Raw genomic sequence first — 16,265 nt, forward strand, 5'->3', positions numbered from 1 at the left:
TTGCTGTACACTGTCTGGCTTAAAATTTGGACTGTGTGGAAAAATACATTTAAATGGAAATAAAATGGAATCTCAGTTTAGTGAGAATTATTTAGAAGGAACAGAGATTCAGACCTAAAATTTTCTTATTACTTAAATAATTGTATTTGCTTTAAAGTGTTTTGAATGCCTCTAATGTGCAGGTACTACATAGAATAAAGCTATTGGCATAAATCTTACAGACCTGGAATACTAATGCTTTTAGCGGGGTACTCATCTAACTGAGAATAATGCTGGCAGTTTTCAAACATGGCTGTTAAATCATCACTTCTTTTTAAAACAACACCATCTTAGAGGGAAGTAATTTTCTTTTTAGTTTGTTTTTTATCTTTCTCATTGTTCATTATATACTCACATAAAGATTAACAAGAGCAAAGAGCCTTTAAAACAAAATATTTAATACCAAGGAAGTGTATTTTAAAGAATCAGTTTTTAAGTGCTTAATCATTTCAAAGTCATAATATTTATTTAGAAGATAATATATTAATTGCAGATTTTTGCTGTATTCTTATTATAGAGTTTTTCAGTAGCCCACACCTTTAATCTTAGTATGCGGAAGGCAGAGGCAGGTTTATCTTTATGAGTTTAATGCGAGACTGGTCTATATAAACATTTCCAAGCCAACCAGAGCTACAAGTGAGACCATCTCAATCAAACAACACACACACACATACACACACAAACACACACAAAATCATTCTGTTCCTTCTGCATGATATTGTATTTTACACAAAATGCAGCTTTTTAATAATACACCAAAATAGTATACATAGTAAGCAGCTGTATTTTCCTATAAAGGTTTGTACATAATGCTTTTCAGTTTCTGGACTAAATACATTTGAACGTTGTTTCTAATCGGTCTTATGTAGATATACACACCTACACACATCTCTTTCACATTACAGCTTGTGGGAAATATCTAAGCTACACTCATTCCAAGACTACTTTGCCAGCTTAACTGCCAGCTTAATCAGAGGGAAATTTGTGTCAGCCAAATGTTGTTGATTGATTCCTGGAGCGAATTACCTATAGTGCTGTCCTACATGTTCATTCCAGCAGATACTTTGAGACTTCCCTGCCAGTACCCGTCAATCCCAGATTCCATCTGCAGTCACATCACATTCCAGAGCAACTAAAATGTCAGTTCTGCTGTTCCAAACGCTGTGTATATTGCAACAGGCCTGTTCACATGTACAAGAGGGCAGGCCCATGGGTCGGAGCAGCAATGAGGTGTTCAATATACTGTAGCGATTTATCTTACTTCAGGAAATATCACTACTCAAGTCATAAACACTTACTTTACAGCTGTGAACGGAATGGTCTCAACATCATAACTTTTTATTTAACATAGAACTATGGGTATTATGACCAAAATAAACAGTCCTCTTCTTTGGCTACACCAGCGCTATAAAACTCCTCTGAACTATTGACATTCTTAGTAAGACTGGCCATTTGTTTTGGTGTAAGGCATTCAGGGTAACCACTGGTTTATGACACAATCTTGAAGCACAGCATTGTCTGTGCGGCCATTCTCACAGGCCTTGTACCAGAATCATACGTTCTAATGAAAACACCCCATCAGTATTGTGGCTTAGATAGCCACTACACAGTTCTACTTTAAGGCTTTAAGTTTGCTTTCTGTATCCAATATGTTCAAAATATACAGACTCTGCATCCTTCTTCATTCAGCCGAATGATGTAATGGAAACGGGTCAAAGCCACGCATAACATACAGTATTTACTGGCATTTTCTTCATTTCCTCTTAATGTTAATATTTTTCCGTGGCTACTTAACACAGATACCGCAAAAGAAGCTCCTCCACTTTTGGAATGCCCGAGCTATAAAACTTCTCTAAACTACTGCCGTTTTCAGTAAGACTGGCCATTTATTTTGGAGTAAGACACTCAGAGTAACCGCTAGTTTAAAATCAGCCCCATTTCCATAGACTCCACTTTCATTTTGGTTAAGCTGGCAAGGTAGTCTGGAAAGAAATGTGCCTCTGAAACTTGTTTCCTTTAGCATCTTTAGTATATAATTAGTTTTCAAAGCAGAGTCATTACATCACTCACTGGTAATTTACTTACTATTTAATCATAATTTATCAAATCGGATATGCTGACCATCATAAAAAGCTATTATTTATTCTTCATCCTAACCTGATACACATTGTATGCCTGCAAACTGAGTCACCCAGGACAGGTAACTTGCTTATTTAAAAGGAGTGAAACACCACATATAAGCGAATTGGCACACGCACAGAATAGGCAGAAGCTGCACCACTACCCCCCAGTCTTTTATTTCTAGACTCTGAGCCATCGTCGTGTCATTTTTTCTCTAGAATATTCCAGTGTCCTTTCTTTCATTAATTTTTTAATATTAAGTTATTTTTTCCTTCTTCTTAAGACAGTGTATTGCCATGTACCCATGCCTAATCTAGAATTTGCCTTGTAGAACTGAAAAAGATTAGAACTTTTCAAAAAGATCTACCAGCCTCTGCCTCCCAAGTGCTGGGATTAAAGACCTTTCTCTATGCCAACCTTGTTTCTTTATTTTTAAGAATATCTTAGAGTTATGTTCCATTCTGGTTTCATTTTGAACACCACCAGCAAAGGACCTGCATGAGAGAAGAACCAAGCATGAGACTTTCCAACGTGAAAGGCTTTCCAACAGTATGGACTGTTGGTTATTCTTCTTTCCAGCCATACTGGCATATTAGCAGAAGTGACAGAAGCTGGGGTCACATCTAAGGTGAAATATGTTGGAACCCACCATTGCTTCTTGCTGCTCAGACCTGTGGGGTGATCATCTTGGACCCACACGTGTGAGCAGGCCTGCAGCCGTATGCACAGCGCTTTGAACATCAGAGCTGGCATTGTTTTTGCTGTTGTTTTTCTGGAATTTGAGGTGACTGCAGATGGTATCCGGGATTGGAGGGAACTGGAGAAGTCCCAAAGTGCCGGAAATGAGTTACTCCTGGAACAAATCAATCATATTTTAACTGACACCAATTTCCTTCTGGTTAAGCTGGCTAACTATTCTGGCAATAAAGGTAGTTCAAAATTTTTCCACCAGCTGTAATGTGGGAGAGGTGTGTGTACATGTGAACACATTCAATGACTCATAAAACTGATAAGAAATGATAGTTCTATAATGTCAGGTTGGTTAGTGTGTTGGCAATCTATCAGTATTTTCTGGTTACTGGGAATATGCCAGATGTTGTGGTGAATGTTTGCTCTCCATGATCCCGGTTGGTTAGTGTGTTCATGGGCTATCAGTGTTTGCTAGTTACTGGGAATATGCCAGACATTGTGCTGAATCTTTGCTCTCCATGATCCCCTTTAGAGCTCCTAACAAGCTTATAGGTTGGTCCTATGATTTGCTCTGTTTTAACACATAGAAATGAATAGTCAGGGGCCAGGTGGTGGTGTCTCATGTCTTTAATCCCAGCACTCAGGAGGCAGAGGCAGGCGGATCTCTGTGAGTTTGAGGCCAGCCTGGTCTACAAGAGCTAGTTCCAGGACAGGAACCAAAAGCTACGGAGAAACCCTGTCTCGAAAATCCAAAAAAAAAAAAGAAAAAGAAAAGAAAGAAAGAAATGAATAGTTATGTCTGTATAAACAGCATAAAAACTCTGTGTTTTGAACTCCTTCTAGATCATAGATTGTATTTTTCTACAATTGTATGTTATATTGCTAGATGAAACTATTCTTATTTGTAGTACTATTACACTGATGACTTAGTTCTTTTTTCAAAGGAAAACCTAACACTTATTTTATAAGTCACTTCTGTTGATGATAAGATATAAATGTCATTCAACTGAATTGCCAAATCTTCTGGGAAATATTATCTGAACTGAACTAAATTTCTACTGAATATTCCCTTAATGCTTCTTAATTAAAAGCAAAGAATGAGTTGCAACAACAGCCCTTACAAATAAAACCAAGCTTACAAGTTGTAACATTTAGCATATTTGAAATTTTTATAACTCATAATAATCTACATTAATTTAAAATATAGGGTATTTTGTATGTAGATATGTGATTTTATAGTTTGTTGATAGAGTAAAATAAATCATAGAGGTCCATGGAAGTCACTAAAATGGACAGAGAATCCTAGCAATAAAATCAAAACTGCTGAAATCTAATTAATTTCTATGACAAGTTTCCTGCATGAGAGTGTCAGAAATGAATTTGGAAGTCTAAGATGTATTTGACTATTTTACCTTTTTAAACTTGGAAAGTATTTTTACAGTATACAATAATATTTTCATGAGTTCTTCTACAAAGTCACTTCTTTCCTATTGATTTTGTGACTTCATAACTAAGCATGACCTTCTTATGTCTCAATAGGCAATGTTCAGATCAGGCTAGAAGAAGTTTGCTCTTTGGATTGGGAATCAGCTAGCACCCTTCCCAAATGATCATCTTTCTTCTTCACCTTCTGTTTCTCATTTTAAGTAGCTAAAACCTTGGCAGTGATTAAGTCATAATCTTTAGTATTATCAGTGGCATGGCCAGTAAGACCTCTGATATAACATAGGTGTTTCTACTTAAGTTATTAATCAAGACCAACCTATTCAAATTTCTAATAAGCTTTACAATTGTCAGCTTTTCATAGTGATTTCTATATGTAATAGTTTATCATACTTGCTGGACTTTTACACTAAGAATAAAGAACATCAGAGTTATATATAAATATGAGTGAGCCATAAATATTGTTAATGTCTTTACAAGGATTATTTATTTAAAAAGAATTATTGGAGTCTTTCGATGATACTGAAATAGAAGCAGCTGGAATCCTTTAACAATTAAGACAAAGTCTATCTATATTCTTTAATGATATAAAATTTTGGTTTCTAAGTATTAATTGAACTAGATATATTTTCAATATAATTGTGTTATATATTTAATGACTGTTCAGATAGACATTGGGAGGATTTTATTCTGATTGAAGATGAGTATAATCTCTAAATTAGATAACATGAGAGAAGTAATTTTGCTCAAGAGAAGAGCATGTACCAGTGCATGGAGGGCAGAAAATCAAGTACATGGTGGACAGAAGTGGACATGTGTTTGGAAAATTCTACTAGCAGCAGTTGACAAAAATCTAGAAAGCTTAATCAAATTTTCTAATTTACTTGACAACTGTGGGCTTTTTTCCCTGTCTCTTGTGTGAATGGAAAATACATAGCTACCATTACATATTTATACAAGCACTAAAACAAAACTCAAAGGAATGAAAGAGAAAATAAAACCCTCCACAGTAATATATAATATTGATAAAATATATGAAACCCTGGCATGAGGGTGATCAGACTGGAGATATCAGTCACAGCTCTCAACTATAGAAATATTTGCCTAGTCCTCTCCCCAACAGATTTTCTCTTTTATGGGCCTGGGAATGAGGCAGCACACACCTGTACATTTTTACTCCGAGGCTTTCAGTTAATTCTAATATACATTTTAGGAAGAAAAGCAAGGCCATTCTTATTGGGTATAAAAATAAAGATCTATAAAATTTCAAAGTGTATTAAGTGGCCCAGGAATTGGTCATGGGATGGATGTGTCAAAAGATGATGTGGAGTTTGGAGGGTTGAAGCTCTGTGACATGAAGAGCCACAAACAGAAGTGGCCATGTGGGAAGAGGAGTCTAGGGAGATGTGGGTCATAGTGTGCTTTCATGTGCTGCTTTTGCAATGTTAGAAAGGAGTTTTTCAAGTATCAAAAGCATAGGCTAGACATTGAGAGCAGACTTCAAGTGGGGTGTATGCTGCAGTAAGTCAGATCGAGTGTGCCAAGTACTTTCCCTTGCTTTCTTTCTCTCCCTATTGCTTTTCCTGTCCATTGGTGTGCAAACCAACGTTTATGAGCTTAAATAATGGTAGCGGCATAGAGGCTCCTGTCTATAAAATATGAGCACACTCCAGCAGCTTTTTCCAGAGAATTTGTAGCTGAGACCTTAGTAACAGCAGTGGTTTCTGTAGTCATAGTAGTGCATCACTGAGAGATCTTAAGGAGGAGAATCAATAGCCAGGACTTTAACATGTTTGATTTTTCTTATGGGCAAATGTTGATCATATATATAGACTACTTAAGAATGAATGTAGTCAACTCTGCTGAACTTGGAGCCTAGGTAACTTGTGTCTGAACTTTGTGGCATATCTGTAACTTTCTACCTTCTGTGTTTGAATAGTAAAACAGGGCCTCACAATTATACTAGAAGCTCATAAGTCTCTCGGGTCTAAATCTCCCTGGTTCTCTTTTGATCTTTCCCCCTCTTCTTTTTGCTGCAAATTCCTATATTATTTTAAAGCTTTCTCTCAGTTTATAAGATAAAGTCAGAAGTACACTTTTTGGGACGACTGGAAATCCTTGAGTATAAGATCATGAAATCACTTCCTCTAGTGCATGCAAATTATTAAGAATAGTTATTTAATTCATTTAAAAGTGTTCTGTCCTCTAAATCAAAATTTAAAGCTAAGAGGTTGTTTAGGAAGTCATATTAAATGGAAATGGAGTAAGCAATTCATTTAATGGACTGACTTTTAGGGCCTTGGTTGGCCATAGGTACACCAGTGAGAAAGTTCAGATTAAGCGTGACCATGTTAAAGGCAAAACACCCCTATGTTAGCAAGTTTACAGAGCACATATTGGGAAAACCACACAGTTCCCAGTTGTGCCGTGAGCTCTGTCTTCCTCACATACACATTACCTTGGGGACCTCTGTCTTTCTTCATGTTCCGAGAGCTTTTGGGCCTGTCTTCTCCCTGCACTCCTGCCCAATGAAAATCAAGCTTATGGTAGTAGCATTCACACAAGTTCTAGCCACTCTTCATGTTCCCCTAAGTCACAAAATGATGTCTTCTGACTGGAAGAGAAGGTAAAGCCTATATTGGTTATTGCGCTTCTTTGAACCACCTTCTTCTGCTCTTTCATTTCCCACCCTGTTATTGTAGGTACCCTGTTAATGATCTGTTCTTCAGAGTTCTTGCCTTGACATGTGCAGGCCCAAGTCTGAGACAACTCAACTTGAAGGTTCGCGAAAAGGGAGGAAGCCGGTTCCTGAATACAGGCTGCCTACATCTTCATCCTTCACATCCTCTCTCCTTTTGTATTGTATAGCAGTGTTAATAACCTTCCCATTTCAGGATCTTGAGAAAAATGTTATGACTAATATCCCTTTAAAATCAAAACTCTCTATTTAAGGAAATGATAATCAGTGAAAAGAAATGAAGCCAATTAGTTTCATGCTGCTTAGTGTTTTTCCCTGTAAGACATATTTCCTTGAAGTCCACAGAAACATCATATTAATTAGAGTTAAATTTGACAAATGGTATCACATTTCTTTCTTCACTTTATAGCATGTTCTCCGCTCTATGATCCTATTTTAAGTGAGTCACATTTGACCAAACTAATTATATCAAACCTGAGTCATTTTAAACTTTAAGAATTTTCCCTATCTTCTTCCATAGATACTAAAAATTCATCAATGGATTTGTCCTGCTAATATCTGGCTATGCCTAACAAATTCTACTAAAGAGAAAATTTTATCCTCAGTAGTACATGTGGTTAAGGATGATCAAGGTAGTTTGCTAGTTTTGGTTCGTTCACTCCATATATATTGTCAAAATCTGCTTGAGTTAAAGAACATTGCTTAAAGCAGTCTTGGTAGCTTTATGTGAGGAGCAATTGCAGCCAGCTAGCTGCATTAGTCATGGAAGACCAGGGCTTTATGTAGTGGCAACTGAGCACTTCTTTATTGCTCTTTCTCTTTATACTCTTGGCATTTGTTTCACTTTTTCTTCAGGCTAAGTATACATTGATGTTTGTTTTTCATAGAATGAAAGCCTTCATGACACAGCCTTGTACTTACCCTTGTGCGTGATGTCCTCATTTGTTATACGCTCCTTTGTGATATCCTTGTTTGTGGGGTTTGAGTTAAAACTATGTTTTGCTCTTTTAATTGCATACTTCTTCTTCTTTCTTCAGAGCATGGCTAACATTTGGGAAGAATGTACTCCAAAATATGATAGTGTGTTGAACCTAGTTCTTTTCATCGTTTGCCAGTGTAGATGGGAGATTCATGTTTCATGTTGTTATGCCCTCTGAGGGTACAAATTTTCACTTTCCCCCACATTACTGGGATCATGAAGTTTAACCCTGTATTACATATCTGCTAGCACCTCTCTGCCAAGAATTGGCTGCATCAGTCTTAGAATTGGTCTTGCCACAACAATTATTTATACACTCATGCCTACTGAAAGGATTATCAGTAACATCTATTACTTCCCATCATACACCAATGACATTTATTCCTTTTATGGTTTGAATATCTCCACGTGGGAGATATTCCTTGCAGATTGTAAGAATCTGAAACTTTCCTGCATTTGTTGGAAAGAGAAACAAAACAGTGAACAGAACCCCTTACAAATGCTCCCAGTGCAGGGGAACCCATAGTTGTTCTAGGGTTATTAAATATACTGTTGGTGTGTGTGTGTTTTCATCTCATCTATTGGCTCTCCATTTCTTTTCTATTATCTTGCAAGAAATTTGAAAACAATGTAAGTGGATTTAATTTAGGCTGGTCAGTTTTGGAATGTAGACTGGAGATTAAAGGGGCTCAAAATTGACAGTATTGTGACATTTAACACAGCAAAGCAATGGACAGACTTTATTTCTCAAAGATAGTCACTAGGAATTTTCTTTTCTTTATTAATTATGTTTTATGGATGAGATTGTTTTTATTTTTATGGATTTATTTTTTATTAGGTACTGACTAGGGGGCATTTATTATCAATTTGCATTGCTTAAAATAGTGGAAAGCAAAATAAGAAAGCTCGTAATACCATGATTATTTTCAGAAAAGTGACATTAGTTCTTTTGTTTTGTTTTGTTTTAAATCCTTCTCAGTGTTAATTTAAAATCATTTTTAAGTATTTCCCATCATTCATTGTAATTACCTCATTTACATTTCTACCCATGATCCTATATGTGGTAGTGAACAGGGTTGGGGGAGTCATTTCATTCCTAGCTTTTCCTAACACAAACATGCTTCAGACATCAAGAAGCTGAATTTGTTCACAAGAAGTAGATTCACCTCCTATGAATACCTTGTAAAGAAATTTCTCTCTTTCTGTTCTCCTGCACTCCTGCATTTGTGTGACTCTATAATTAGATAGGAAATCTCAAAACAGGAGAATATCTGCAAAATACTTTATTTCTATCTCATAGGTTGACAGTGAAGAAATAGTAAAACTATGATTGGCCACAATAATGCCTCTATCGGTCTGTCTGCTTACATAATTATCTATCTCCCTACCTACCTACCTACCTTTGTATCTGTCATCATCATCATCTGTGAAATAACAGTGAACCTCAGATGGGCATCTGTTTTCCCTGTCTGCAGAGAAATGAAACTGGGTCGGGCCATGTCATGGGATTAAAAGACAACAGGTTGAAGCATGACTGAGGGTAGAGTTTCATGGTAGCAACGAGCAACGAGCAACGAGCAAATAACAAATGTTGCTATTATTTTCTTCAGTCCCAGAATTTGAAGATTAAATTAAAATTAAATGTTAACTAGAACTATTAATAGCTATTGTCAGTGATACCAGTAAAGAACAGAGGGTGATAAAATCTGTAATGGAGTAAAAGAAAAGAAAGCAAAATAGAAATGTAAAGTGTTCTTGACTTCAAAACACTTTCCAAATATAACAATTAAAAATATCTCAAATATGAAGAAAGGCGAGATGGCTCAGTAGTCAAAAGCTCTTGCTGCTGAACGAGTTCCCAGCACCCATATTTGGTGGCCCACAATCTGTATCCAGCTCCAGGGGATCTGATGCCCTGTTTTGACCTCTTCATATCCTCACACACATGTGCACACATGCCCACAGACATTATATATCCTCTAATCAAAATATGACCTTTTAAATATTGTGCAGATCTGTAACAAAGATAGGAAGACATAGAAAAAAGCAATTGATGTATTCCCACTTCACAAACCATCATCATTATTGCTTTCTTATACTTTGCATAATTTTATGTGTTTTCTTATCAGGTGTCCCTTAGATAGAATTCTGTATTATCATTCTGTGGCTTTTCACTGACTCATAAATATTTCTCCTGCCATATGATAAAACAGGTTACACTCAGAAAATACTTCATCTTCATTGTATAATCAATTTCAGCATAAACATCAACATTACATATATATATATATTTGTTACTTATATTCCTCTGCTCATCAGATTTCACAATGAATATTCTTGCATATAAATAAGATCTACATCTTACATCATCACTCTGACTGATTTTTAGATTTTTGATATATGGGATAGGAAAAAAGCCTTTTCAAGGAGCAAGAGAAGTGTAATTGCTGAAATATTTAGTGGATACAGAGACCCTGAAACTGCATTTTCCATTTTTTATCTTTGTCAGTCATCAGTGGGAGTTTCCTAAAAAGCCCCCTTTCCCTGTGCCATGGGAAGCTTCTCCTTCATTCTTTTTCATAAAATGAGGAGAAAGTGACAAGAGAATGTGTGAAAGTCCCCGTGCCATTTTTCCTTCCTGATTCCTGCTGTGCCTTCTAATTCCAGGCTATATTTCTTGTCTCTTTAAAATTTCCTAGAACTTCACTTAAATGTCACTGATTTTAATAGCCCGGCATGGCAGCACTGCTTTCTGGCAGTGTCCTGATAGTAACATCAAAGCAAATGTGCTGGAATTTTATTCACTTTGATTGATGAGCTTTTGTTACAGAGGACAAATTGGATTTTTAAATACTGGTAATAAAAATTAATGTGTGATGTTGCGTTTTGGATGTTATAGGATCTCTGCCTTAATACAGGTTTCAGCAATGAAAGCTCTACCAGGTAACAGAACTTGACCACAAAGTTACCATCAAAGGCACAAGGTGCTTAGCTCATTTTTCAATCTTCCCACACTGATGTGAATTAGACTGTGTACTGTGAGCAGAAAGTGTACTTGGGAAATGATCTGTATTTTGATATTTCTGCTAATTGTGGTGTTTATTTCTTCTTATTTCAGCACCGCCCAGGTTTACACGAACTCCGGTTGATCAGACAGGGGTCTCTGGTGGAGTTGCATCTTTCATTTGTCAAGCTACAGGGGATCCAAGACCTAAAATTGTCTGGAACAAAAAAGGAAAGAAAGTCAGCAACCAGAGATTTGAGGTATTAGGTCCATTGTTCTGTTTCTCTGGGGAAGAACACATCTATTCACTCTCTGCTCTGTCATGGGTTGGCATAAGCACTGAGGTGCGACAATTATGTCACCAGCAATGAGCCCTGTAGCTCAATATCTTTCTAGAATAGAGAACGTGTTCGTTGGAGTGGTTGAGTTTGTATCCACGTGTGTAAAAACTTTAGAGTCTGGAGAGTTGACTTTGCAGAGAGCATGCCTGAGATTCTGCAAGTAAAGGGCCTAGAGCAGTCTAGAATCAGCTGCTAAGAAAGACCGCTTCCTTTTAAGATTTCAAGATAGAATCCAGTGATCTCAAGTCTAGAGGCTGCACGGAAAGGTGTTGATTTTATAAGTCCCTACCCTCTCCGTCCCAAAGTTTAAATGCAGTTTTATTTTTGTGGAAAAGGATTTCAGTCTCTTTTACCAAAAGGCAACAGAAGAGCAAGGATTGCCACGTGGTGGTGGTGGCACATGCCTTTAATCCCAGCACTCAAGAGGCCTGAGGCAGGCTGAACTCTTTGAGGGAGAGGCCCTCCTTGTCTACAGAATGAGTTCCACGTTCCAGGACATGCCCCAAAGCCACAAAGAAACTCTGTCTCAAAATAAATAAATAAATATGAATAAATAAATAAATAAATTTTTAAAAGAAGAGAAAGAAAAGGAAAAAAAAACAGCAAGGATCAACTTCGCTAGTCCTATGGACTAGAATAAGAGATTCACTTTGGTGTTTTATTGGTATAAAAAGCCAGACAGTCTAATTATGTAAGGAGACCAATGGTGACTTTTTCCTTCCTGCGGGAGGAAGTGCTAAATCCCTTCATACTTTCCTCTGGGGTGCTTGGAAAGAAGTGTGTGGCTTAGGAATCTGTTCATTCAAGAAGCAAAACACACTTATAAATGAAGCCATGTAGAGTGTCCTGTGGCTTTTAGGGGACATTAAGACTCCTCGACGATGGTGTATTATAAAATCTTCATTCCTTTTTGCCTGACTTTCTAATAGATTTCATGGCCTATTTCAGTTTGGAAAATTGATAATAATCTGTGGTGAGAAATAAAATTCCCAACTATAAACCCCGTGTGTTGTCACCATTCAGAGTGTGGCAGGGTGATGGGTTCATATTTATAACAATGCTGGCTAGGGATAGCAGGGAAATTTAAAATTTTGACTCCAAATCATAACCTATACTTTTACATATAAATTTTAATTTGTATATATATTTGGATTTAAGACACAGTGGCTTAAGATTGTCTTAAAACATCTTCACAGAACTTCTTTTACCATTTAAAAATGATGCATTGTGTGTGTGAATTTGGGGTATACAACCTTTTTTCCCTTTTATCATTAAAATATTTCTTGCTGTCAAAAGTTTTCTTTTATATGCTTGCTGTTAAGAGTGATTTCCTACAAAAAAGTTATAAAAATAAATGATAGAACACATATGTCAAAGCATGAGATCCTCTTTGTTCATAGTTGTTAACGAGACTCATATAAACAGATTCTGGGGAAATTATTTTTATACAAAGTGGCTAAATGAGGTGATACTGAGTCCTGCGCTGAAATGCCTTAACAAGTTGCTAGTTTGTGTAGACACACACACACCCAGACACGTACACGTCCTTACATACCTTATATGCCCATGTGAGGAGGAGATGAAACTGATTTTCCTGCCACTTCTGTTGATACTAAATATGGTGACTGGTGCCTGGTAAGCATATATAGGCTGCTGCTTATTAAATTATTTTTTAAAGTGGGAGTTAGAACGCTGGCTTTTAATATGTGACAATATTGAAAAGTTTCAGTATACAAAATGGTTAAGGAATAAGAATATACAATTACATTTAATTATAATTAATTGGAATTTATAATAATGATCTTTATACATTTTCCTATATTAAACCATAGAATACTCCTAAATAATTTTACGTGAAATTATGGACTATTTGAGAAAAGATTTTAGTAACTGGAACTTTTCTCTCTTAGATGTATACTAGGTTCATGTTAAAATGTGTGCTTAATAGAGTTGGAAATTTATAGTGGTGTTTTGAGACATTTAGTATCTCTAAATTTATGATTAAAATGGAATACATAATGAACTAAAATGAATACAATTAAAATATTTAGCCTGCTTCCTCTGTATGCTAATGCATGTACACAGAACCTGGGATTAAGCAACTCTGAACTGGGTTTGTTAGAAGTCTAGTGTATCTACAGTCAAGGCGTGTGGAAACACTACAAAAGCGCAGTGTCCCAGTGAGTGGCTGTAGACGATCTCTGTGATGGAAGGGTAGTGCTGTCCACACCTATCGTCATGGTTTGCAGACATGATTCTCGTTCTTTTCCCTACTGTTAGCAACCAGATCACCAGTGGGGTTCTTCTTTTTCACAGTGGAGCTCACAATGACAGTGCATTCAGGGCTGGTACTTAGAAAATAATTTTTGACCTGGTGAGGCAAACCTCCTCTTCATGGCCAGAAGGCCCTAAAAATCCAGAAAATGCTAAGCTGGAACAAATACTGGAATGATTTATGACGAAATTAGCGAGTGCTGACAGGCTTTGGGGTATGACTGTCCTCTTGTTGTCTGCTTAAGTACTACATTTATGCAGTTTTTCTTCATGGTTCAACCATACATGTATATTGTTAGGAACACAACCCTTTAAAGAGACAGAAATATTTGTGGTGATAGGCCCTAAATTTTCACTTAATTTTCTGAGTATTCAATGAGTCCACATGAGCACATGTGCTGTCAAAGTCAATAACTCAATTTTATCCTTCACAATCGTGCCATATTTGTATAATTACTAGATGTGTTAATGAAGAAAATGATTGTGGTTTCCTTGGAGATTAGAAGTCTACTCCTGTGTATTTGTAGTTTTTGTCTTTTTTTGTTACAAGGTATGTACATTGATCAAATGTTCTGCTCTAGCACCCTACTAGATGTCAATGCTCTGTCAGACCGATGCTTGGTCCATTTGGAGCCTAATGGCTGTCTCTGCACTACGGCACTGAGAAGTTTAGCTGAGGGGTGGATGCTTGTAACAACACCTGTGACAGCTATTGTTTCCTCTAATAGGTAATAGAATTTGATGATGGATCTGGATCAGTTCTCAGAATACAGCCGTTAAGAACTCCACGGGATGAGGCCATTTACGAATGTGTGGCTTCCAATAACGTGGCCGAAATAAGTGTGTCCACCAGACTCACAGTTTTACGTGGTAAGTGCTCAAGTTCAAGCCTATTGTTGTGTTGCTGGAGCAATTCTCAATGCCAAGTGTTTTTCTAGAGGCCTGTTCGGAGACCAGTGCTGTGGTATGATCGTACGAGAAAAGGGTTTAAGTAAAACGTTGAGATGTGCCAAATGTTATTTGGACAGTGAATCTCTTTGTTTCTTGAAGGAATGCTAATCAGGAAGAGAAAATGACATTGAAAAGTGTTTGTTTTAAATGCCTGATGCCATTTTGATTTTGGCAAGAAAATCTAGATGGGAAAGTGTATGGCTTGCTCCTTTGTGCCTGGTTTTGTTTTTAACTCCTACTTCTATTGTTTCTTGTGCATGCTGCTTTACCCATGCTGACACTCATGGATACTAAATTAAAAAAGTAATAGTACGTAAAGATGAGCTTCCCTCCCTAAATTGTGAGCTCAAAGTCAAGGATGAGATATACACATTTTTATGTCAAAAATTGTTCTTTTCTTTTAGTCATTTTTTGAATTAGTATCCATTGAAGAATAAAATAAGATGGCAAATCGCCTCTTCCTCTGTGTTGCTTTTGCAGTTTGATAGAGCATGGCATGTTCTCCCGTGTGCCTATTTTGTGGAGTTTCTTTACCATGATAGTACTGCAGTGTAAAATGTGGCCAACTGCTATATTTTCAGTCCGTATTATTGAGTAGAAATATGAGCATTGCTTAACTGGACAGCTAGTAGATCACATTATCATGCTAATATTTTTGTATGTCTTTATCTCTTTCTCTGTTATACTCTTCTCTTGTTTTTGCTTTGGAATTGATTGTTTGCAAATTGTTCAATAGACTTTTTAACATAATTTTGACAGTATTTGAAAAGAAATTAAACAAGAACAAGAAATTTCTAGATGTTTTAAGTGGCGAGCTCCCCAGAGAAGAAAACTTTAAAGCCAAGATGAGAGCTGGAAGAATTCTAGAGTTCAGCACTAGAGTTTCAATTCTCTGGAAGGGCACATGCAGGTGAAAAGGAAGATCTAGTAAGAAGCTTTCAGCTCTCTCTAAAGTGAGGCTTCTGGCTATATTCCTGTGCTGCTGTTCTTAGAACCTAGACATTTAGCCCAAAAGCTGCTTTGAAAACCGAGTCCCAAACTAAGAACAATGAAAGTGTCCACTTCAGAGAAAATAGTCATTGCAGATTAACCCATGAAGACAGTTTTTCATCATCACATGCAGTCCAAGCCTCCAATTCTAAAGAATTCCAGCCAATTTCAACCCGTGATTAAGCTCAAAAATTGATGGTAGAAGTCCTATGTTTTTCTCCTCATAATAAACCACATAAATGGATTTTAAACTTAAAAAAAATATTTGCAAAGGTAAAAGGAGAAATAAAATCCAATAGGCAGTTATTAACATTCAGATGTTAAATTTTAAGCGAGCATTCATCTGTGTGTGTAGGTGATATATTCGTGTTATGAAGCATCTTGATGAATGCAAATCTATATTTGTATGTTCATAGTTTAAGCAAGGCTAGAGACTAGGTTCAGTCCTTACACGCCCATACCTGAGCAAAACTCAGACTCACCTGTGATACTCTTTGAAACATCCAATGGCCATTGATTCTCCCAGTAGTTAGCGAGTGTGAAATAAACAGAATTAATTAAGAACTTTTGGGCTTTTTGATTTTATCACCTAAGCTCCCTTGAATTTTTGCAAAGGAAACAGTATATGTGTTTTTCTTAACTTAGTCTTTAGTTATTCATGATCATATCAACAAAATGTTGGCATAAAGTATCATTTTCCTTAGAAATTCACAGGGTTATATGTTTTCCTGTTTC

General features: G+C 36.6%; 1 protein-coding gene across 45 annotated transcripts in view; it reads left to right on the top strand.

Moving 5' to 3' along the window:
* The window catches only part of Ptprd (protein tyrosine phosphatase receptor type D), a 2,219,644-nt gene that overhangs the window by 1,926,181 nt on the left and 277,198 nt on the right, over nucleotides 1-16,265 (top strand). For 27 of the 45 annotated variants that reach the window (XM_041632288.1, XM_041632296.1, XM_041632300.1 and 24 more), the window contains exons 12-13: nucleotides 11,089-11,234; nucleotides 14,318-14,459. In XM_041632288.1, the coding sequence (XP_041488222.1) occupies nucleotides 11,089-11,234; nucleotides 14,318-14,459 (288 nt within the window). Of the gene's footprint in view, nucleotides 1-11,088; nucleotides 11,238-14,317; nucleotides 14,460-16,265 lie in introns of all 45 variants that reach the window. The other 18 variants (XM_041632294.1, XM_041632295.1, XM_041632298.1 and 15 more) reach the window with 1 other exon arrangement.

This window comes from Microtus oregoni, unplaced genomic scaffold (genome assembly GCF_018167655.1).
Source record: "Microtus oregoni isolate MIOR12 unplaced genomic scaffold, Mior012 000041F_ref0000270, whole genome shotgun sequence".
Classification (NCBI taxonomy): Eukaryota; Metazoa; Chordata; class Mammalia; order Rodentia; family Cricetidae; genus Microtus; species Microtus oregoni.